This window comes from Nyctereutes procyonoides, unplaced genomic scaffold, assembly GCF_905146905.1.
Source record: "Nyctereutes procyonoides isolate TBG_1078 unplaced genomic scaffold, NYPRO_anot_genome, whole genome shotgun sequence".
Lineage (NCBI taxonomy): Eukaryota > Metazoa > Chordata > Mammalia > Carnivora > Canidae > Nyctereutes > Nyctereutes procyonoides.
In genome coordinates, this window is record NW_026575135.1 from 57,513,997 (window position 1) to 57,539,000 (window position 25,004).

Sequence of the window (25,004 nt, forward strand, 5' to 3'; positions counted from 1 at the left end):
CTCTCTCTCTCTCTCTCTTTCTCTCTCTGTTGTAAATAAATAAAAACATCTTAAAAAATAAAATAAAAAATAAAAACTCTTCTTAAAAAAAAGAGAGATTAGAACATGCAGCCAAGAATACTTTATCCAGCAACGCTGCCATTCAGAATAGAAGGAGAGATAAAGAGCTTCCAAGATAGGCAGAGACTGAAAGAATATGGAACCACAAAACCAGCTCTGCAAGAAATGTTAAGGGGGACTCTGTAAAAGAAAGAGGAAGCCCAAAGAAATAATCCACAAAAACAGGGACTGAATAGGTATTATGATGACACTAAATTCATATCTTTCAAGAGTAACTCTGACCATGAATGGGCTTAATGATCCCATCAAAAGATGCAGGCTTTTGGACTGGATAAAAAAGCAAGACCCATCTATTTGTTGTTTACAAGAGACTCATATTAGACCTGACGACACCTCCAGCCTGAAAATGAAAAGTTTGAGAACCATTTATCATTCAAATGGTCCTCAAAAGAAATTTGGGGTAGCAATCCTCATATCAGATAAATTAAAGTTTATCCCAAAAACTGTAGTATAGATGAAGAGGCACACTATATCATACTTAAAGGATCTATCCAACAAGAGGACCTAACAATCATGAATATTGATGCCCCTAATGCATCAATGCATCTTGGGAGCTGCCAAGTATATCAAGCAATTAATAACCAAAGTAAAGACATATTTAGATAATGATACACTAATACTGGGAGACTTCAACCCGGCACTTTCTGCAAATGACAGATAATCTAAGCAGAACATCTCCAAAGAAACAAAGGCTTTAAATGATACACTGGACCAGATGGATTTCACAGCTATATACAGAACTTTCCATCCTAATGCAACTGAATATACATTCTTCTCAAGTGCACATGGAACTTTCTCCAGAATAGACCACATACTGGGTCACAAATCAGGTCTTAACTGATAAGATTAGGATTAGGATTGTCTCCTGCATATTTTCAGACCATAATGCTTTGAAACTTAAACTCAATCACAAGAAGAAATTTGAAGACATTCAAACACATGGAGGTTAAAGAGCATCCTACTAAAAGCTAAATGGGTCAACTAGGAAATTAGAGAAGAATTAAAAAGATTCATAGAAACTAATGAAAATGAAGATACAACCTTTCAAAATCTTTGAGAGACAGCAAAAGCAGTCCTGAGAAGGAAATACATTGTGATACAAGCATCCCTTAAAAAATTGGAAAAAACTCAAGTACACAAGCTAACCTTGCACCTACAGGAACTGGAAAAAGAATAGCAAATAAAACCTACATCCAGGAGAAGAAGAGAGTTAATAAAGATTTGAGCAGAACTCAATGAAATAGAGACCACAGGAACTGTAGAATAGATCAAAAAAACCAGGAGTTGGTTCTTTGAAAGAATTAATAAGATAGATAAACCATTAGCCAGCCTTATTAAAAACAAAAGAGAAAAGACTCTAATTAATAAAATCACAAATGAAAAAGGAGAGTCACAACCTATACCAAAGAAATACAAACGATTTTAAAAACATATTATGAGCAGCTATATGCCAATAAATTAGGCAATCTAGAAGAAATGACGTGTTTCTGGAACACCACAAGCCAAAAAGGAACAGGAAGAAATAGAAAACCTGAACAGGCCGATAACCAGTGAGGAAATTGAAGCAGTCAACAAAAATCTCCCAAAACACAAAAGTCCAGGGCCAGATGGCTTCTTAGGGGAATTCTATCAAACATTTAAAGAAGAAACAATACCTACTCTACTAAAGCTATTCCGAAAGATAGAAAGGGATGGAGTACTTCCAAACTTGGAGAGAATTAGAGACTAATATCCCTGATGAATACAGATGCAAAAATTCTCAACAAGATACTAGCCAATAGGATCCAACAGTACGTTAAGAAGATCATTCACTATGACCAAGTGGGGTTTATCCCCAGGATGCAAGGCTGGTTCAACACTCATAAAGTAATCAATGTGATAGATCATATCAACAAGAGAAAAAACAAGACCCATATGATCCTCTCAATAGATGCAGAGAAAGCATTTGACAAAATACAGCATCCATTCCTGATCAAAACTCTTCAGCGGGTAGGGATAGAGGGAATATTTCTCAGCATCTACAAAAAGCCCACAGCAAATATCATTCTCAATGGGGAAACACTAGGAGCCTTTCCCCTAAGATGAGGAACACGTCAGGGATGTCCACTCTCACCACTGCTATTCAGCATAGTACTAGAAGTCTTAGCCTCAGCAATCAGGCAACAAAAAGAAATAAAAGTCATTCAAATTGGCAAAGAAGAAGTCAAACTCTCCCTCTTTGCAGATGACATGACACTGTACCAGAAAACCCAAAAGACTCCACCCCAAGATTGCTAGAACTCATACAGCAATTTGGCAGTGAGGCAGGATACAAAATCAACGCCCGGAAATCAGTGGCATTTCTATACACTAACAATGAAACTGAAGAAATGAAATTAAGGAGTTAATCCCATTTACAATTGCACCCAAAAGCATAAGATACCTAGGAATAAACCCAACCAAAGAGGTAAAGGATCTATACCCTAAAGACTATAGAACACTTCTGAAAGAAATTGAGGGAGACACAAAGAGATGGAAAAATATTCCATCTTCATGGATTGAAAGAATTAATATTGTAAAAATTTCAATGCTACCCAGGGCAATTTACACATTTAATGCAATCCCTATGAAAATACTGTGGAGTTTCTTCACAGAGTTGGAACAAATCATCTTAAGATTTGTGTGGAATCAGAAAAGACCCCGAATAGCCGGGTGGGGAATATTGAAAAAGAAAGCCAGAGCCAGGGGCATCACAATGCCAGATTTCAAGCTGTACTACAAAGCTGTGATCATCAAGACAGTATGGTATTGGTACAAAAACAGACACATAGATCGATGGAACAGAATAGAGAACCCAGAAATGGGCCCTCAATTCTATGGGCAACTAATACTCGACAAAGCAGGAAAGACTATCCAGTGGAAAAAGGACAGTCTCTTCAATAAATGGTGCTGGGAAAATTGGAGAGCTATGTGCAGAAGAATGAAACTGGACCATTCTCTTACACCATACACAAAAATAAACTCAAAATGGTGAAAGATCTAAAAGTGAGACAAGAATCCAGCAAAATCCTAGAGAACACAGGCAACACCCTTTTTGAACTTGGCCACAGCAACTTCTTGCAAGATAAATCTAGAAAGGCAAGGGAAACAAAAGCAAAAATGAACTATTGGGACTTAATCAAGATAAAATGCTTCTTGCACAGCAAAAGAAACAGTCAACAAAACTGAAAAACAACCTACAGAATGGGAGAAGATACTTGCAAATGACGTATCAGATAAAGGGCTAGTATCCAAGATCTATAAAGAACTTATTAAACTCAACAACGAAGAAACAAACAATTAAATCATGAAATGACCAAAAAACATGAACAGAAATTTCACAGAGGAAGACATAGTCATGGCCAACAAGCACATGAGAAAATGCTCCGCATCACTGGCCATCAGGGAAATACAAATCAAAACCACAATGAGATACCACATCACACCAGTGAGAATGGTGAAAATTAACCAGACAGGAAACAACAAATGTTGGAGAGCATGTGGAGAAATGGGAACCCTCTTGCCCTGTTGGTGGGAATGTGAACTGGAAAACATGTGGATGTTCCTCAAAGAGTTAAAAATAGAACTGCCCTACGACCCAGCAATTGCACTGCTGGGGATTTACCCCAAGGATACAGATGCAGTGAAATGGCAGGATGCCTGTACCCCAACGTTTATAGCAGCAATGTCCACAATAGCCAAACTGTGGAAGGAGCCTCGGTGTCCATCGACAGATGAATGGATAAAGAAGCTGTGGTCTATGTATACAATTGTATATTACTCAGCCATTAGAAATGACAAATACCCACCATTTGCTTCAATGTGGATAGAACTGGAGGATATTATGCTGAGTGAAGTAACTCAATCGGAGAAGGACAAACTTTATATGGTCTCATTCATTTGGGGAATATAAAAAATAGTGAAAGGGAATAAAAGGGAAAGGAGAGAAAATGAGTGGGAAATATCAGTGAGGGTGACAGAACATGAGAGACACCTAACTCTGGGAAACAAACAAGGGGTGATGGAAATGGAGGTGGGCAGGGGGGTGGGGTGACAGGTGTGGGCACTGAGGGGGGCACTTTTTTTAATAAATTAATTTTTATTGGTGTTCAATTTACCTACATACAGAATAACACCCAGTGCTCATCCCGTCAAGTGTCCCCTCAGTGCCCGTCACCCATTCACCCCCACCCCCCGCCCTCCTCCCCTTCCACCACCCCCAGTTCGTTTCCCAGAGTTAGGAGTCTTTATGTTCTGTCTGAGGGGGGCACTTGACAGGATGAGCACTGGGTGTTATGCTATATGTTGGCATATCAAACTCCAATAAAAAAATATATACAAAAAAAGAGAGAAAGAAAGAAAGTACCAAAGAAAGAGATTACTTCTGTTTGGATGGTCAGGAGAAACTTCCTGGAAGGAACAATCTTGATGAAGAATGGGAAAAATCTGGCATTCTTCATCAAAATTGTTGGTGGGGACTGATATTCCAGGTATAAAGAAACCATGAACATAGCCCCCAGGGCAAGAATGTGTGGGTATCCTTGGGAGTCACAGATGTGTGATACAGAGGAGGCAGGAAAAGGGGTCAGAGAGTCATTTTCAGTGTAATAAATGCCATGGTCAGGGGTAATGGACCATGGCATTTATTTTGCCATAGAGTCTGGAGTAATGGGCAACCATTGTCTTACTCTAGGCTTTGGAACAGGAGAAATGACATGACATGATCAGAGTAACATTCAATTTAGGGTAGCAAATATATTGAGTGACTATAATGTGCCTAGCCTTATGCTTGGGGTAATAGATACAGGCATACATTCTTGATATTGCCCTCAAGAACCTTCAAGTCTAGTAGGGGGTAGATATATGAACAGATCATGTCAATCAAAAGTAGTATTTTGAGCTAAAATAGATGTATGTACAAGAGGTTATAGGAGCCCAGAGAAAGTAATCTGAGGGCTAAGGAAGAGATTGATTCCTGTTATGAGTCTTGCAAGAAAAGTAATAATTATTTGGATAAAGAACAGAGGGAAGAATAGTCTGGACTATGAGAACACAGAGAGCAAATTCACAGGGCATCAACTGACATGGGACATGTAAAGATTGACAGCAGAGCCGTTTTATTAGCTTAGTCAGCAGGAGGCAGAGAACAGGTAGGGAAAGAAGAGGGTGTTGAGGGGGTAGGAATGTCCTTTGGAAACCTTTTTCAGGGTAGAGGCAGGGAAGCCAGAAGACTACCACAGGGTCACATCCTACAATAGCGTTACATTTAGGAGGCATGACCCAAACAGAAATTCCAAACTTTACACACAACTCCCAAACACTTAGGGGAATCCAAGTACATCCTGCCTGACAACTCTTATTAATGCCCTGTTATTTATTAATAGTAAGCATTCTCAGAACTCCCAGGAGCCTTCCAGTGTCCAGAAGGACCCTCACCTCATCTACAGAGTTCCATTCCCACCACCTTGGTCCTTCAGTCCCTGTTCTCTTTTCTGCCACACCTGTAGGTTTCATCCTTCCTTCGAGTTCTGCCCCAACTCCGCATCTTCACACATGAGTTTTACTCTCTCTCTCCTCTGCAAACAGAACTTGATGATATGAGAGCAAAAGGGCTACATTTTGATTTGGGTTGTGCAGGGGCAGTGGAAATGTCTAAACTTGAATATGTTAATATTTGGGGCTAGTAGCAATAAGACATAAGATGACCAAAAAGGGTTAGGGATATGGCAGTATGATGGAATAGAAGACACAGAAGTGAGATAACTTTTAGAAACATACTCTCACAGTCTGACTACTAGCGACATGTGGAATGGAGGCAGAGAGAAGTAGGATTTTAATACTTTTTGATAGTTTGGGTGTACATAATAAATAACAGCAGTGTGATATTATTCACAATGGTGGGGATCCAAAAAGAGGGGCATACTTAAGAAGTAGGAGTAGAAGATGATAAATTTGACTTTGTATATGCCCTTTGTATATGTATTTGAGCCTATGGTGTCAGCAAGATGTTCAAGCCAATAGTACTTTAACTTGATGCAATATGCTAGCAGTCTCCAAACCTCTGTGAATTCATAGTCAAACACCCTTGGAAAACAACATACTATGATCCTTTCTTGGAGATAGATTATCCACTGATAAATCCTGTTGTAACTAAACCCATCTAACTTAACTTCATTTCCAATGCACCATCCATTTTTTCCCCCAGAATTAACATCATTGGGAATGTTATTTTCAACAAACCGTATTTTAAGAAATTATCATTACGCCATTAAGGAGTATAATTAGGGGATGATTAAGATAGACTTTGATGGGGCGGAGGGAGTTTTTATTTGCATGGAAGTGAGAGTTAAGGATTATGAACTGATGAATCACTCTGAGTGAAAAGAGAAGAAAGTTTGCAGAAAGAGCCTCTATAAACACCATTTGATGCCTGAAGTGGCATGTAGAGAATATAATTTGGAGAGGTAGCAAATTGTGGTAGCAAAAGCATGGATCAGAGCTGACGTGTGACAAGAGATCTAATCTCTAATATTCAGTTTTCCTACTTGAAAAATGATGCCCACTTTTTGGATTGTTTTGAGATTTAAAATAGAAAACATATGAAGCACTTACCACACAGTAGATACAGAATCTATTCTCAAGAAACGTTATTATTAATATTTTCATTTAAGTCTTCTTGATGAGTTAAGTAAAACTTTCATGATCACACTGCTATATTAAAACCTGAACTTTGAGCAGTTACATGGCAGAAATCTCTGTTGTTGATATCAATACACTAATACAAGAAAGCAATACCAGTTCAGACAAGCCTGGACCAGGAACAGTGTGGTACAGGAGTAGAATCTGCAGAAGCTAGGCAGTGGAAGAGACACCACAAGAATTTCCTGAAGGCATCTGTGACTATGTTTTGTTTTGTCTTTTTTCTATCAGCTTTTCATGAAGAGATGCTGGAAGCTAATATCAGAACCATAGTGAACAGTCCTTTAAAAAATTCTGAGCTAAACCCACCCTGGGCAAATGGCTATAGGTATCAATCTGGCATGAGGAGACATCCTCTGACAATAGTCATTATCTGGCACCCTCAGGGACAGACTGGGGTGAGACTGGAGGGAGGCATCTGCAATAGAATACTACGCTAATTAGATATACTGCTGTCTGAATATGTCACCATGTCACAAATGCAGGCCTTAATCATTTTCACTCTTGGTGAATTGAGCATATAAGGCCAAAAGAGATTCTGAAGTCAGAGCTAAAAGCTCTGCTAACTGCCACAGCAGATTAGCTTTTCCCTATCCCAGGAAAAAAAAATCAGTTACCATGATTTATCCAGATTAGTTTATTTCAAATATCAAAGGGATGATGACCAGAATTTATTCTGCAGTCTTTTCTGCAGCACTTCTGGACTGCAGCCCCTCAGATCTCAGATAAGATAATCTTTGTTGTTGTTCAGATTGGCTGTTTAACATGACTGGCCAATGTTTTTTTGTTTTGTTTTGTTTGTTTTTTTGTTTTGTTTTGTTTTGTTTTGTTTTGTTTTGTTCTGTTCTGTTTTAGAGTGAGAGACACAGGCAGAGAGAGAAGTAGGCTCCATGCAGGAAGTCCCACACGGGACTCAATCTCGGGTCTCCAGGATCATGCCCTGGGCCAAAGATAGGTGCCAAACTACTGAGCAACCCAGGCATCCCTGGCCAATGTTCTTAATCAAGAAGTCATCCCCCAGCACCCAAGGTAGGGATAGAGGAAATCATTGAAAGGAAGGTGAGTGAGTCTTCTAGGAGGCATGTAAAGTGTCAGGATTGTTTAGATCCTTGGGAAGGGACAGAGCCAGGGTGACAACTGGCTTATATGTGTGAACACATAAGGAAGGATCTTGTGGAAGGAAATGTTCATTAGTTGTTCTCTGAGTGAAAATAGGCTAAAGTGTCAATGAAATATACCCTGGAAGTTCATAGAGTCTCTTTCAGGAGTACTTACAGGATAAATGAGCAGTTCTGTATCTTTTATGGTCACCTGTCTAAAAATCACAAGACTAGGGCAGAATGAATATATATATATATATATATATATATATATATATATATATAACAGTGCTACTTGAAATGTCCAAAATTGGCAGCATCAGCATCACCTAAATCTAGCATCATCCAGAAGTACAAATTCTCAGGTTGCACCCTAGCTTTTGCAGAAATCAAAATCTCCAGGCAATTTGTTTTTAAAAGTTTTCTGAGTAATTCTTGATACCCTGAAGTTTAAGTAGCACTGCTCTAGGCCTGTATTTGACATGCCAAACCTTTCCACTTCCACTCATTCACTAAATGAGCCTGGTTTTCTTGTCTTTCTACTCTTAGTTTCTTGTTCTCTTATCCTGTTGGTACCTGATTAAACTGTATGGCTATACATAACACATAGGTTTTATAATTTTTACCATCAGTATAAATCAGAATTCTACTGAGGGAAAGCAACTTTGTAGAAACAGTAAAAATACTGAGTAAAAAATAGCCTTGTGATTTGGTTTACAGTACAAAGACAATAGTAACAACTTCTGAAAAATTACTGTTCATTCCCAGGAAAACTGTGATATAAATTAAGGAATTAAAAAAAGGAGAAAAACACTCACATGGGCTGTAAGTTGCTCCTGGGAAGTTTTCAATTCAGCTTGTAATTTCTCAATATGCTGAAAAGGGAAAAGTTTAGAAACAAAGAGTATAACTCGTCCTTTTACATATTCAAAGTATTCCAGATATAAATAGATACCAGTTCTCAAAACCTGTGAATGGCAGCACTATCTTGGCTAGATGCTTTTGAAATTGTCATTGAGAAATCCTTGCTACTACTCCTATTTTTCTTCCAATCTATTGAAGAGCCCAAGAACAGAGGACACAAATATGTTAAGATTTAGAAAATTAGTTGGAAGATAATGTTTGCTTGATGTACTGAAGGGAATGCTAACCTTCCTTGTATATACATATATAGGATCAAATGGTTTTATAACTGCCTTTAGAATATGTGGATATGTTTTTGTGTGAACATATATATACCAAAGGCAGATACAAACACTTTTGAGTTGAATGAGAAAAAAAATTATATAAATGCCTAGAGATTCTGAGATTAATAACCTCTTGTAATTGATTAAAGCATATGACAAATTTTCTGCTCCCTTCTTTTACTACACAGAAATAAACTATTCCTTGATTGAGTTCAACCTTAAAAACAAAGAAACATCTGGATAGTTAATGCCACTTCCTAATTAAGTAGAATATTTAGCTAATATGGTTCAAAAGGATACACATCAAACAAACTTTTAAAAAAATCACAAAATTAATTTTTGTATGTGAATATTCATCAGGGAATTCAATTATATTTAGCAAACACAAATATTATTTGCCATCTTGAACTTAAATATGAACTCCCAACCCAGCCAGAAAGAACTGCAGTATTGTCAATTCATATAAATTTAGGTAGCCTTTTAAGATAAAGATTATTTTTTCTTCTACAACATACCTGGTCTTTTGCAAGAACTATTTTTTGGTATGGTTCCCCACTGTCTTCGTTATGGTCCAGAGTCTGCAGTTTTCCCTCCAGCCAGGAAACTTGCTCAAGCAGTTTTGATTTTGTTCCTTCAGAGGCTGCAAGCTAAAGACATTTCTTGTAAAGGCATACAAATTTTAAAACTCCTTTTAAAAGTTTAGTTAATAAATATATTGCCTACCACTGGTATCTATTAAACATGAAAATATCTTCTGGAATATCCCTCATAGCTGACAAAGATTAGTGTAGAGAGATAAGGAAATAAGGTTGATTTTATTTTTATTAATAAAGATCTTTCTGGGCAAGAGATGAAACTACATAGTTACAACAGGCAGAGCGATTTTTAGTGCAACAAGCTCAACACTCATCTTTCTTATGTTTTAAGATTGTACTTTGTGCAGCTGAAATCTGAATTGCAGTTTATAAATTGTTCTTGAAACTTAACTTTTGGGGGACTACAGCTCTTTCCTATAGAGTAGAAATTCCGAGTCCTTTGAATGTTCACCATATAAGCAGCTAAAGGGAAATGCAGGAATTTCAAGTTAAAGTCTGATCAGTAAGGCACATCTGCCAAACCACGACCAGAAAATGTCTACAGATGACGGTCTTTGTTTTACTGTTTGTGGATTGCTCTTGAGCAAAGGGTAGTTTGATAATGCCTCGTTCCTTAACTCCCTTGGAGAACCTCTGGATTAGCATTGCCTTTCATTCAGACAGTTTATTGTGTATTTTCTCTATAGCTCAGCAACAATTCTAAAAGAGTCTCTGGAAAGGGACACACACCTTGTATTCATTCCAGTTCCCAGTGTGTCCTTGGAGGCATGAATTATCTTTAAGTATCTCTTTCATTTTATTCCAAGTATTGTTGTGAAGCATACTGTCTCATCTTGAAAAGTACAGCAAGTTTTTAAGGACAATTTACCAAATGGGAAAGCATGAAGAGGTTGGTCTCCACAGAAATAAGTTGGGCACAGCATATATAGGCTGGCATCGATCCAAATCCACTCATCCTCACACTCATTCACTTAACAATTAGTTGTTTACTTGGCACTCTCCACAGCCATTGTACTATGCACTGGAGATTACAAAAGCACAATGTGGAGGGCCAGAGGGGACAAATATGTCATGAACTGTTGGCTACAGCTTTCAGCTGTGACACAGGACACCTGTAGTGCTCCTCTTGGATGGTGATGCATTTAACTCTTGAGTACATAGTAGTTTAGAGATGTAGCCTGGTTTTTGTAGGCACTCTTCTAGTTTATTCCACAGTATAGTATAATGGCTAAAAACACAGACTCTTGAGTCAGACCCTATGGGTAAACATCTCATTTTCCTCCTTACTATCTCTGGGATCTAGGCAAATTTCTCAGTCCCTCTGGGCTTGATTTTCCAATCTGTAAATAGGAGTGGAGATGTAAAGGATAGTACTTACCTCACAGGTTTGTTTTGAGGATTACATGAGTTTATGCAAGAAAAATACTTAGAATAATGTTTGAAACATATCCTGTACTTAGTGCCTATTATTTTTATACTTTCTTCTACCTACCTCCTCTAGGTTACAGTAAGTATTGATAGGGGTTTTATTCAAACATTTATTATTTATCAAATTATACAACAAAGTATCTGAAGACATCACAGAGGTTTTGAGCCAGTTACCCTAAACTCAAATTGTATTTGGTTCACTTACTTCCTGTGACCACTCTAGTGTTCAGGGAAAAGGCCTCTCTAGAGCTGGTATTTTTTCCTTTCAAATACAGTTTTTCTCAGACTGGCCTATTTTGTTCCCATATCCTACCTGACCTGTCATTCAGTCAGTCACCATTTGGTTGTATTTCTTTGAAATCTACCTTCTATTGTTTTCAGGCTTTTATTCATCCTTTCAACAGATATTCACTTATTCACTCATTTGTTAAAGAAATATATCGAGTGCTTATCACATGTAAAACTTCAGAGGTAACACGAGAGTGGTATTGCTTATGTGCTCAAAAAACTCACACTTTACCCAGAAAGGCAGACAATTTTAGAACAATTACATAATATGAAAGTATGTAGGTGAATAACAATAATGACAATAATAATTTACTGGGTACTAATTACCTATCAAGCTCTCTGGAGAACCTTTTGTTTTCACTTTTATTTATCTCAATTCAGCTTCATACCCATTTTGCAGATGAGGGAATTCATTAATTTCAGCAAAGTTGTGTAACTTGCCCAAGGAGATAGCAAGTGAGTGTTGGAATCCAAGCTTTCAGCAGTGGACACTGAGTCTTATTCCCTCAACCTAAATTTGACCCCAGCTCCTAAAGTGAGGCCTGAGAATCATGAAAATCCCATCCTCTTTGCTGCTGATTGGTTCAGGAATCAAGGTTTAGAGGTGCCTGGGTGGCTCAGTAGGTTAAGAGTTAGCCTTCGGCTCAGGTCATGATCCCAGAGTCCTGGGATTGAGCCCAGGATTAGGCTCCCTGTTCAGCGGGGAGTCTGCTTCTCTCTCTACCCCTCACCTTGCTCATGCTCTCTCTATCACTTTCTCTCTCTCTCTAAAATAAATTTTAAAAAAGAAAAGGAATCAAGTCTAATCAAATTAGAGTCTGACTTTTCTTTTGCCACAGTTATTCTATGAGAAGAAATTATCTAATTTGGACCTTTCACACACCACAGGAGGAATTTTGATGTTGGAGCATTCTGTCTCACCTACCAGATATGAATGCTACTGTAGTGATCCTATAAACATCCAGGAAACCAGTATATGATTAAGCAACAGTCTGAATGGAAGAGTGGACAACATTATTGAAATGTACTATCAGATAATCTTGAAGCATGTCCTACCTTAGACTCACACAGAGTAAGCTAATAAGTTTCCTTTTTGTTTAGAAATTGAATTTTCCATTACTTGTCTACTATAAGCATTCAACTGATATACTGTCTGATTCCAAAGTCCCATGCTCTTGACCACAAATAATTAAAGTCTATGGAACAACACCAGTCATTAACACTTATTTGGTAGCTATACCATACCATGCATTCTGCTGGAAACTATCTATACTTACCTTAGTTCATTGCTCAAGACTCTATGAGGAGTTTTGTTTATATTTTTTGTTAATTATCACATTGTAAAGAATGGGAAACTAGATGCTTTTACAGATGAATTGGCTTGCCCTTAACTAATAAGAAGACGTTGGATTTGAATTTACATTTGTCTGCCTCCAACTCTGCGTTCTATATTATATCCAGACCCTAACTCTAAAGCTGCCTACAAAGATGAGGCCTGTGATTTTTTCCACTGCTAACTGCATGATCTTCAGCATTCTTTCTTAGCATGTTTACCTATTTACCTGAAATAAATTTATTTTCTTTTATTCTAAGATCTGAGAAGTCTGTCCTAGCATCTTGCTTCTTTAAAAAAAAAAAATTGGGATCCCTGGGTGGCGCAGCGGTTTAGCGCCTGCCTTTGGCCCAGGGCGCGATCCTGGAGACCCGGGATCAAATCCCACGTCTGGCTCCTGGTGCATGGAGCCTGCTTTTCCCTCTGCCTGTGTCTCTGCCTCCCTCTCTCTCTCTCTCTGTGTGACTATCATAAATAAATAAAAATTTAAAAAAAATAAAAAAAATAAAAAAAAATTATTTTTTTCATAAGAAGCACAGAGAGAGGTAGAGACATAGAGGGAGATGCGGGACTCAATCCCAAGACCTCAGGATCATGCTCTGAGCCAAAGACAGATGCTCAACCACTGAGTCACCAGGCATCCCTCTTGCTTCTTTTTTTTATAGACACCATCTTTTTCTTTTCTTTCTATAAGGACCTCTATCTGAACACCCCTTTGAATCAGATATATTTACCTCGAGCTTAGCTTTATTCTAAGAAACCTTGGCTTGGAGTCAAGAGATCTATGTTTTAGTCCCAAACCTACAACTCACTGCCACTTGGACTTTGGCCCCATAATAGGATTTTACATGCTACTTTGCTCTATTTCTATAGGATATTTCTCTAGTCATATGTGTTCAAATTCGATTGTAATTTCCCAGAAGGATGAGTGGAGGATTCTGTCAGAACTCACAAGACACAGTCAAATTGCCTGGGAACAATATTTGCTAAGATCATTCTATTTATTGTTTTAAACTTAATTCTCATATGTATATGTCATCACCTCACAATAGCAGGACAAAGGGATCTTATTTTTTCTTCCAAATATGGATAAATTGGGAGCAAGAACTAATAAATTTCTTGTTGTGTTCCATTTTATAATGAGGAAGCTGTTTATCACCATAAGACGATATTCTCTGAGCTCTCTTTGAAAATAGACCATCAGATAAGTCTGATAATCCAAAAGGATAGAAGAGAAAAGAGATGGGAGGAAAATTAAATAAAGTAAAACTTACACATCAGAATTTTGTTTTGTTTTGTTTTGTTTTTAATTTAAGAACTGCCTGAAAGACTGTGCTCTATTGCTGAGTCACAAGATGTTAGTTGCTATTTTGAATTCACTCCATTATTTTGATGGAGGGTTTAGGACTTTTTAAAGTCTAATTTTCAATTCAGGAAGCTTTCAAGAATGCTGCCTAAATTCAAATTCAAATTGTGAGATAGAAAAAAAGGCATCAAAATAAGTAAGAGGAAATCCAAGGTAGCCATGCAAGATGTCATAATTGAATTTTAAAACTCTAAGGACCTTGGGCATTGCTTCTTTTTTCTTTCTTTTCTTTTTTTCATAAGAACTACTTGGTTTTACAGAGTAATTGTTTTGGGTAGAATAAAAACAAGTTTAGTTCAATTAGTGTTAGTATCTGCTTACAAAAAGAGAGTAGAAATATAGCTATTCTTTAAATGACCAATTTCCATGTGTCCTAATTAGCCACTTTTGCTGGAAGATAGATTCACATGATGTTGGAAGACTAATGTTCTACTTCTGACTCTTTGGCAAGCAAATACCTTTCTTTTCTGCCTGTGATTTTAACAATTTGGAGGGAAGAAATGACTTAAAAAGTATAAATGATATTTGTCTTAAGAATTACATAAAACAAAGAGGCAACTTCCATATTATTACCTTTGAGGCTGTGTAAATCCACTTGAAAGATCAACTTTCAATATTTATCCCAATGTTCAATAAAAGATCATTATAAAAGTACTGTAATATAGTTAAAAGTTAAAGAAAGGTAAATTTTATCCATTGTACAGTTTATTGATGGAATCAGTAAAGGGCACTAATATATTTTATAACTGTATTCAAGATAGCAGCTAAAGCAAAACAACCTAGACTTCACAGAAGATGGCAGAGTAGGAAGTTCCAGGAATAGGTCCTTCCACTTATGTAACTATTGAGCTGGCAAGAACTATCAGAAGCAACCATTTCAGAACTCTGGGGTCTAACAGAATACCTGCAGTATCCAGGAAAGTACTGGATGAAGAAAGAGACTGGCATTCAGGGAAATCTCTGTCAAGTCATCTGGCTAACTACAGAAATAATGGAACAGGAGACTTTGGTGACCATGCATGACAAGAAATATAATCTTTGGAAAAGTAAATAAATATACAGCTGCAGTCCTCAACAAGCAACAATAGCAATTCTTTTATTGCTGTTGGAAAGTTCAGAGAAGAATCTGATTTTCAGAGTTATCACACTACAGTATTCAAAATGTCTATTCTCAGCAAAAAATTACCAAGCTTACAAAGTAAAGTACAGTGCATTTACCAAACACACACACGCACACACACACACACACACACACACACACACACCTTGATTAAAACTGTACCTGAAAAAACTCAGGCATTATATTTCTGGACTTATTGGAAAAATACTTTAAATGGAGCTATGTTAAATATGCTCAGAGAGCTGAAAAAAACCATGGTGGGGGGAGGGGGGAGTAAAGGAAATCAGAAGAATGACTTATAAGCAGATAGAAGACAGGAATAAAGTAATAGAAATTATAAAAAGAAACCAAGTAGAAATTCTGAAATTGAAAAGCAAAATAGTTAAAAATGAAAAATTCACTAGAACAATTTAAAAGCAGGCAGATGAAAAATCAGCAAACTTGAAGAATCAGCAAACTAGAGTAGCTGGTTTTCCAGTCTGAGGAGCAGAAAGAAAAAAGAATAAAGAGAAATGAACATACCTAAGGAACCTATGAGACACTACAAGTCATACTAACATACACATTATAAAAGCAAATAACTGAAAAAGATACAAAAATACCAAAGTAATCAAAATGATATACTGGGAAAAATCAAACACAAAAGGCTGTAGCATTGGAAGAATTGAGGAACAAAACGATGTAAGATATATAGAAAACAAATAGCAATATGGGAGAAGTACATATTTCATCCTCAGTACTTTAAAATCAATGGTTTAGGGGTTCCTGGGTGGCTCAGTTGGTGAGCTTCCTACTCTTGATTTTGGCTCATGTCATAATCTTGATTCCTGATCTTGAGCCCCAAGTCAGGCTCTGTGCTCAGCATGGAGTTTGCTTGCCCCTCTCTCCCTATACTCTTCCTCCCACTCTCTCTCTCTCAAATAAATACAGTCTTTTAAAAAAATAAATAAAAATAAGTGGTTTAGACTTACCAATTAAAAGACAGACTTGTGGAACGGATAAAAAATATGATCCAACTATAAGCTGCTTATAAGAGACTGACTTCAGACTTAAAGAAACAAATAGGTGGAAAGTGAAAAGATGAAATAAGATGTTCTATGTAAATAATAACCAGAAGAGAGTTAGAGTGACAGACAAAATAGATGCTAAGTCAAAATTAGTACCAAATATGAGGAAGGGTATTACATATTGATAAAAGTGTCAATTCATCAAAATTATAAACATACATGTACCAAACAAAAGAACCCCTTCACACAAATATATGAAAAAACGACAAAATTTAAGGGCAAAATTAGTGGCAATAAAAGTAATAGAGTAGTTAGGAAACTCAATAGCCCACTCTTAATAATGGATAGAACATCTAGACAGAAGATCAGTAAGGAAATGGACTTGAACAACACTTCAAACTAAGTAAACCTAACAGACATATAGGGTAGTCCAGCCAACATCAGCAGAATACTCCTTCTGCCCAATTGCACAAGTAACATTCTCCAGGGTAGATCACATGTTAGACCATCTGTTAAAAGGATCAAAATGATAAAAAAAAAAAAAAACTACCTTCTCCAACAAGAATGGAATGAAGCTAGAAATCAATAACAAAAGGAAAACTGGAAACCTTGAAGATGAACAGAAATAAAATAACACATTCTTAAAAGAATAAATGACTCAGAGAAGAAATCACAAGAGAAATTAGAAAGTCCTTAGAGACAAATGAAAAAAAAAAGACAACATACCAAAACTTAGGGGATGCACCAAAAGCAGTACCAAAGGGAAATTTATAGTTGAAAACACCTCCATTTAGAAGAAATGTCAAATCAACAATTTAACTAAACACCTTGAAGAAAAAGAACAGACTAAACCCAAAGCCAATAGAAAGAATAAAAGATAAAGACTAAGCAGAGATCAACAAAATAGAGAATTGAAAAACAATAGAATTGGGGATCCCTGGGTGGCGCAGCGGTTTGGCGCCTGCCTTTGGCCCAGGGCGCGATCCTGGAGACCCAGGATCGAATCCCACGTCTGGCTCCCAGTGCATGGAGCCTGCTTCTCCCTCTGCCTGTGTCTCTGCCTCTCTCTTTCTCTGTGTGACTATCATAAATAAATAAAAATAAAAATAAAATATTAAAAAAAAGAAAAACAATAGAATTGGTGAAACCAAAAGTTGTTTCTTGAAAATAATCCACAAAGTTGACAAATCTTTAGCTTTACTGACTTTTTTTAAAAAGAGAGAAAAGGCAAAAATAACTGAAAAGTAAAAGTGGAGACATTTCTATCAACCTTCTAGAAATTAAAAAGTAAGAAAAAATGCTTGGAACAGTGGGATGCCAGCAAATTAGATTATCCAGGTGAAATGGAAACATTCTTAGAAATACACAAATTATCAAAACTGAGTTAAGGAAGAGTAAGAAAACTCAACTGATGTACAGGAGAGTGAATCAGTCTAACAAACATAAGGAAGAGCTTACTGAGAAAATGCAGTAATAAATATAGCTTATTGTGCAACCACAGTTTAACTGTAGACTTTTCACCCAGGGTGTATTTCTTTGCAATTTTTCAAGATATCATACATTTCACTTCCTTCACTTACGTGTGACTTTATAAATCTACTTTTGTAATTTTGGTTAATAACTGTAAGAATAAAACCATATGATGATTGTCCTTCTCTGATTGACTTATTTCACTCAGGATAATACCCTCCAGGTCCATCCACATCGAAGCCAACAGTGGGTATTTGTCTCTTCTAATGGCTGAGTAATCATCATATGGTTTCACTCATACAGGAAACATAAGAAATAGTGAAAGGAATTATAAGGGAAAGGAATGGAAATGAGTGGGAAAAATTAGAGAAGAAGACAAACTATGAGAGACTCCTAACTCTGGGAAACAAACAAAGGATTGCAGAAGGGGAGGTGGGTGGGATGATGGGGTAACTGGGGGATGGGCAATGAAGAGGGCACTTGATGGGATGAGCACTGGGTGTTATACTATATGTTGGCAAATTGAATTTAAATTTTTAAAAATGTTAAATTAATAAATAGAAAAAAAATAACTGTAAGACTAAAATTGGAAATGTTTCCTGATTCCAAAAGAAAAAAGACAGATAAAGAAGAAAGTTCAAGAGCATTGCACTAGTCAATGCAATTCAGAACTACAATGAGATTCCACTTCATGGACACCATGATGGCTACAATTTTAAAAAAATGAAAAATAAAAAATGTTAGTGAAAATATGGAGAAATAGGAACCTGTGCATTGCTATTAGGAGTGCAAAATAGTGCAGCTGTTATGGGAAACAGTTTGGTGGTTCATCAAAAAGTTAAAATTACCATATGACCTAACAATTCCACTCCTCGGTATGCACCCAAAAGAAATGAAAGCATCTATCCACCCAGAAACTTGTATATAAATGCTCATAGCAACATTTTTCATAATAGCTTAAAAATGGAAACCCAAACGTCCCTCAACAGATGAATGAATAAAGGAATTGCATTATTACATATAATGAATATTATTCAACCTTAAAAGGAATGAAGTACTGATATTTGCTATAACTTGGATGAACTACAAAAACATCAGGCTAAGTGAAAGAAGCCAGACGCAAAAAAGTCACATATTGTATGGTTCTCTTCATACAAAATATCCAGAATAGTAAACCCAAATAGGCAAATTTGTGGTGGTCAGGGTAGTATGAAGAGGTTGTGAGGTGCTAAGTGTTCTGGGGTAAAGAAAACGTGTTGAAACTTGAGAAAAATGGTAGTTGCATTAGTTGCATAACACTGTGAATCCATTCAGTGATGCTGAATTGCATCCTTCAAAATGGTTAATTGTATTTGATATGAATTTCATCTGTATAAAAGTACAATAACTTTCTAGTTAGCTCTCAGTGGTCATGAGAATTATTAGCATCACATCATTTCATGGACTGCTATTAGAAAAAAATAACAAAATTGGATTGACTACTTTCATTTCATTTTATTTTTAAAAAGATTTTATTTATTTTATTCATGAGAGACACAGACAGAGAGGCAGAGACATAAGCAGAGGGAGAAGTAGGCCCCTTGCCAGGAGCCTGATGTGGTATTTGATCTCAGGACCCCAGGATCATGCCCTAACCCAAAGGCAGATGCTCAACCACTAAGCCATCCAGGTGCCCTGACTGCTTCCATTTTAAATTAATGAACACAAATCTCAGTGTTGAATCTCACTGTCCTGAAAGCAAATTATCATTATATTTTTCTCTTTGTAAACTGCCTTTCCTCTTTTCTCAGATAATATTATTCTCTATTCTTTTCTCAAATGTCATTTCTTTCTTGTTTTCTCTTCAGAATTCCAATCCCACCCTTCACCCCAAATGACCACCTCATCAATAATTTACTGAAAAAATAGAAGCTGCCAGATGGCTACTCCCTCACCTTCCCACTGGCCAGTGTTTGAACCTTACTGCAGCAGAGACTGCTAATTCATTTCCCAACAGTTGTTTACCTATTTATCCCTTGCTACCAGGCACCCAATTTGGATTAGCTAGCAGCCATGTGTTTAGGGGAGCTTGGCCTTGTCTAGTCCTTGGGAATGAATCACAATTAAACTAAGCCAGCCATGTTGGTCTAATTCCCAGGTATAAAGGATTATTTTAAGCATGGGCCTGCAATCCAGGAGAGGTCCCTGGAGCCCCAGGAAAAGGATTTAACTAGATTTTTTTTTTAAGACACACAGGAGGAAGTACATCTCTTTTTCTCAGTATCTTTTGACTGCATATAATTCTTAAAATTGCTGCAGATACCTTATAAATATCACACAGGGGTGGAGGAGCAAAGGATGGGTAATACCTGTGTTCTTGGTGACATTCTTGAGCCACTGAATTAACCAACCTTAGAACCGCTCCACCTTAAAACTTATTGTTCCATGCTGGCCTTATTATATTACTTTAATTGGATTCCTGTTACTTAGAGGTGAAGGCATTCTTTATTAGACAAATGGAGAAGATATTCTTCTATCAAAGCCCAGCCCTTCCAGTAGTCTTTGAAGCACCTCTCCTTGATCACAAAGCCTTCACCCCTGTCATTTCTGCACACACCCTCCATCCATTGCTGCATTATCTATCTCCCCACTTCTGGTTGATCCTATTTCACATATAAACATGTTAATAGTAGTTCCCATGAACAAAAGAGAGCCATTGACAGCCTCAAATAATGACTTTTCTTAAAATAACTGCCTACCTACACTGTTGTCACTTTCTTAGAATATTCCCACTCTTTTTTTTAAAGAAAAAAAATATTGGCTTATATAATTGGGGAGACAGAAGTAGATTTTTGTTTTACTCACAGCTAGATCTGCAACTCAGAAGTCATATTCTATCTCTTTTTACTTCTGTATCTTGGTGCTGCTCCTATGTGTTGGCCTAATCATTTCCTGGTACAGACAAGCTTCTTCACACAGTGGGAAAAAAATGTTACCTATAGCCTGCCAGGTTCATGACCTCAAAAGTAAGACAATTTGTCCTCTGGTAACAAATTGAAAAAGGACTCTATTTGGCCCATCTTAGTTCATATGAGTTTTCCGAGAGTAGTCTTTATGGTCAGGAAAATAATATATCATAAGTGACTAGAAAAAAATTTTTTACTAAAACTTAGGTCATGTGCCAAATGATCATTCCCTTGACTATGATTAACAACCACAGAATGATTATAAGATTGGAGCCAGGAAAAACATTTCTTCAGAAAAGGTAGACACAAAAACAGAGGCCAGTTAAAGTTCATCCTCTGGGTGCTAAACACAATACCACAGTCAATAAGTATATGCATTTCCCACAATGCTCTGGCATAATATGATGCATCTATTCTACATGAATCCAAAAATGTACTCACCCCTCCTCCAAAAGGAGATAACCTAAAGTCATATCAAGTTCCTATACCTAGGTCTGCATTTAGATCTCCAAATTATGTGTATTCCACCCTGAATCACATGCAGATGAGACTCATCATGGTATAGTGTCTAAGGATTAAATAAAACATATACACTCCCTAAAACCAGGACAATCATAATATACTCCCCCTTTTTAAAAAAATGGAAAAGGGGAAACAACATACAGTTGTCATTAGCTATTGCAAATATCACACTGTACTGGCTAGTGATAACAAAGTCGATCCTGACTGTGCAGTGAGTGAACATTTCTGATGTGTTTGAGGCTGCTTTGGACCTCTGGGAAACTTCTTTTCCCTTTTCTTCCATGGCCTCTGTCAAAAAAAAAGGCTAGAGGGTATTTCTTTGGTGGAGGGTATGTACCAAGGTAAATTTCAGGTATGTCACTAATTCCTCTTTTTGTCAGAACCATTTTAGTTATGTTACAGAAACCCAGTGCAAACTTGGCTTAAAGAGAGAATTAGCTTTTTTTTAACTAAGAAGTAGAGGCACCCCTATGTCCTAGTCTTAAATTAGATTCTCAGAATTCTCTCACTTTACAGTCCTTGGTGTTCTCTCTCTCTCTCTCTCTCTCTCTCTCTCTCTCTCTCTCTCACACACACACACACACACACACACACACACACACACACACACATTACAGGAAAAAATTTCCCAGGAGCTGGGAAGAGGACTTCCCTGAATTATATTTCTCTCCTAATCTCTCTTCAATTGCCTTTTGCCCTCCACTAATCTACCAACGCTGAGCTTATCAAGGTTGCCTATGATCCTCATTTTACCAAACATAGTGAACAAGTTTCTAGTCATCTCATTCAACCTCCCAGTAAAATAGACATCTGAATACTCCATGCCTCTTCAAACACTTTTTCACATGCTTCTCTGGATTTCTTCCGGATTCTAAGTTTCCTTAGCTATTTTTTCTTTTCCTTTCAATTTCTAAATATTGAAACCTAAGAGTTTGGTCTTGGGCCCAAATTCTCTCCCTTGTCTATGCTCATTCTCTAGCTGATCTCATTAGGTGCCATAATTTAAACAAGTTGGTTGCTCACATTTTTGGGGGGTGACATATAACCACTTAGCTTCAGGTTGATATATATGTATATCCAATAACCTACTTAATATTGTCACCTGAATGTATATGAGGCATTTGAAAATTAATGTACTCAAAATGAACTCTTCAACTTTTATGTGTTCCCCAGACTTCCTTCTCATAATAAATGGAATGACCTACAGTATGTATAAGCCACAAATATACTTAAAAATTCTCTTTCTCTCATCATCCACCCCGTCCATCACCAAGTACAATTATGAAAATCATCCCATTAATGTGAATTTTCATATTTATCTCTTCTCGTCTTTTCTCCTAGATCTTCTACACAACCCACACATATACACACAGCAAATAATACTGCAGGATAGGTTTCTAGTGTCATTCAGAAACAAACTGTGGAAAGCTGTACTTGACAAACCTTGTGAAGCTTATACTACAGAGAAAAGAGTGATTTCATTTATAAACAAAGGCTTTCCTTGTGTAAAATGCTCTGTAAGCTGACTTGGACTAGCACTAAAAACTATGAAATATTTTGGCAATAAATAACAGAGGCACTTTAAAAACTACCTTTTCTACCTGTGGAATGGTCAAGAACCCCTATGTCTGAGGATACATTTAGTGCACAGAACTGGGTCTGTCTCATTTCAATTTTACAGCTAAAAACAAAACACATTGCTCATCCTACCTCCATCCTAGACAAAACAGACTTTTACATTTATTACTATTTCTGCCTTTAAAAAGTTATTTTGAGTCATTTCTAGGTTCATGCACATCTTAAAATAGACCTCCAAAGCCCTATAATTTAGAGGCATAGTTAACCATGTATTAGTTTGCTAGGATTGCTATAAAAGAGTACCATAAACTATGTGGCTTAAACATCATAAATGTATTATCTTACATTTCTGGAGACTAGAGGCCCCAGATCAAAAAGTTGGGAGGGTTAATTCCTTCTAAGTGGTGTGAAGAATGTCTCTTTTTAAAGATTTTTTTTTTTTGAGAGACAGAGAACAGAGAGTGGGAGAGAGCACAAGTAGGGGCAGGGGGCATGGGGCAAGGGAGAGGGAGAAGCAGGCTCCTCGCTAAGCAGGGGGTCCAAAATAGGGCTTGATCCCAGGACACTGGGATCATGACTGAGTCGAAGACAGCTGCCTAACCGACTGAGCCACCCAGGTGCCCCGTGAAGAATCTCTTCTATATCTCTCTTCTGGCTTCTCATGATTTTACTTGCAGTCTTTGGCATTCTTTGGCTTGTAGATACATCACCCTGGTCTCTGTCTTTGTCTTCATGTGACTTTCTTCCTGTGTATCTGTGTCTAAATTTTTACTTCTTTAAAGGACACCAGCCATATGGATTAGGGGCCCATCTTACTCTACTATGTCCTCATCTTAACAAATTATATCCACAACAACCCTGTTTCCAAATAAACTCATGTTCTGAGGTACTGGGAGTTAGAACTTCAACATTTGGATTTGGAAGGGACACAATGCAACCCACAACACACCCAAGTTTTGCAGGGAAGGAGACTCTGAGTAGTAAAGGAAAATTTAAACTCTAAGTGAAAACAGAGGGAAATATTTGCCAAAATATCAATCGATAATTGAAATGTAAAGTTCCAAGCATAGAGATTCCTAAGAGTTCTTTAATCTCCAAAAAAGCTCTCTGGGTTTAATGAATAGATAAGAATATCAGAAAGAAATGAGACATGGTGAAAAGTGAGGCAATTAATCATTGACTTGGATGTAAAGGTCAAATGTTTGGATGTAAAAATGAAAAAGCAGTAATAGCAGGTTCAGAGAAATTAAAGCCAGCAACTCTAGCGGCCTAGGTCTCCTGCCTAGGATACAATACACCCAGTCCTTCCGAGTTCCAGCGCATTCTCAGAGCACTTTCATGCAACAGGGCACAGACTCCCCCTGCTGGTCAGACTCAGAGTTGACTCTGCTCCCTGGCTTGGGGGAAATGCTTTCTGCCATTCTTTTTGAGTTTCTCTCCGGGGTTTCCCTTTCTCCTCAAATCTTCTCAACATCTAACTTAATACAGGGCAGCTGGATTTTCATACCTGCTCTATGTTCAATCTTCTGTGTAACATCTGAGAAACCTCTTCTTGTTAAGGAATGATAGTGGAAAAGGCCAATAACATGTTAGTATTATTATACAAATAGTTTTGACTTTGAACATCCCCTGAAGAATACAAGGACTGCCCTGTTACTATAAAGCCATTTAATAATGGCAGGAGATTTGCATTTATAAAACTCCCAGTTTAAACATTAAACTGTTCCTGAGGCTAATAAATGAGATCTTCATACATAAAACACGTGGTCATCCAAAATTTTCCCCTTGAAGCCCTAGGGACTGAAAAACGAGGAGGAAAAAAAAACTACTTCTAAGACATGGATTAGGGTCTGATATATCAGAGAGCTACAGTATTCAAAAGACCTAAGTGAGAAAATCCAAATTATTAGGCTTTGGAAACAATCCAGAGCATATGTGGGGTAAATTGAGCCTCCATAGAGCCTTCCAAAGGAAATGGATCACCTTTAATACTTAATGATTCAAATATAAGATAGTTGGGGTAACCACTGATCAAGTCACCTAAAACTTGGGATCTATCATGAATACTACTTTCCCATTAATTAATCACTAAATCAACTCTTAAATATTTCTTGTCTCTATTTCTCTTCAGAACTGATAGGCACTTATAATTTCCAAACCAGATTTTTACAGGAGCCTACCCACTGATGTGCCTGGCTTTGGTCTCCTCACAGATATGGTCTTCTTA

General features: G+C 37.2%; 1 protein-coding gene across 1 annotated transcript in view; it reads right to left on the minus strand.

The window, feature by feature from the left end:
* The window catches only part of CCDC192 (coiled-coil domain containing 192), a 178,187-nt gene that overhangs the window by 144,597 nt on the left and 8,586 nt on the right, over nt 1–25,004 (minus strand). Inside the window, exons 3-4 of the mRNA XM_055301523.1 lie at nt 9,640–9,771; nt 8,756–8,812 (exon numbers count right to left, since the gene is read on the minus strand). Of these exons, the coding sequence (XP_055157498.1) occupies nt 8,756–8,812; nt 9,640–9,771 (189 nt within the window). The remainder of the gene's footprint in view (nt 1–8,755; nt 8,813–9,639; nt 9,772–25,004) is intronic.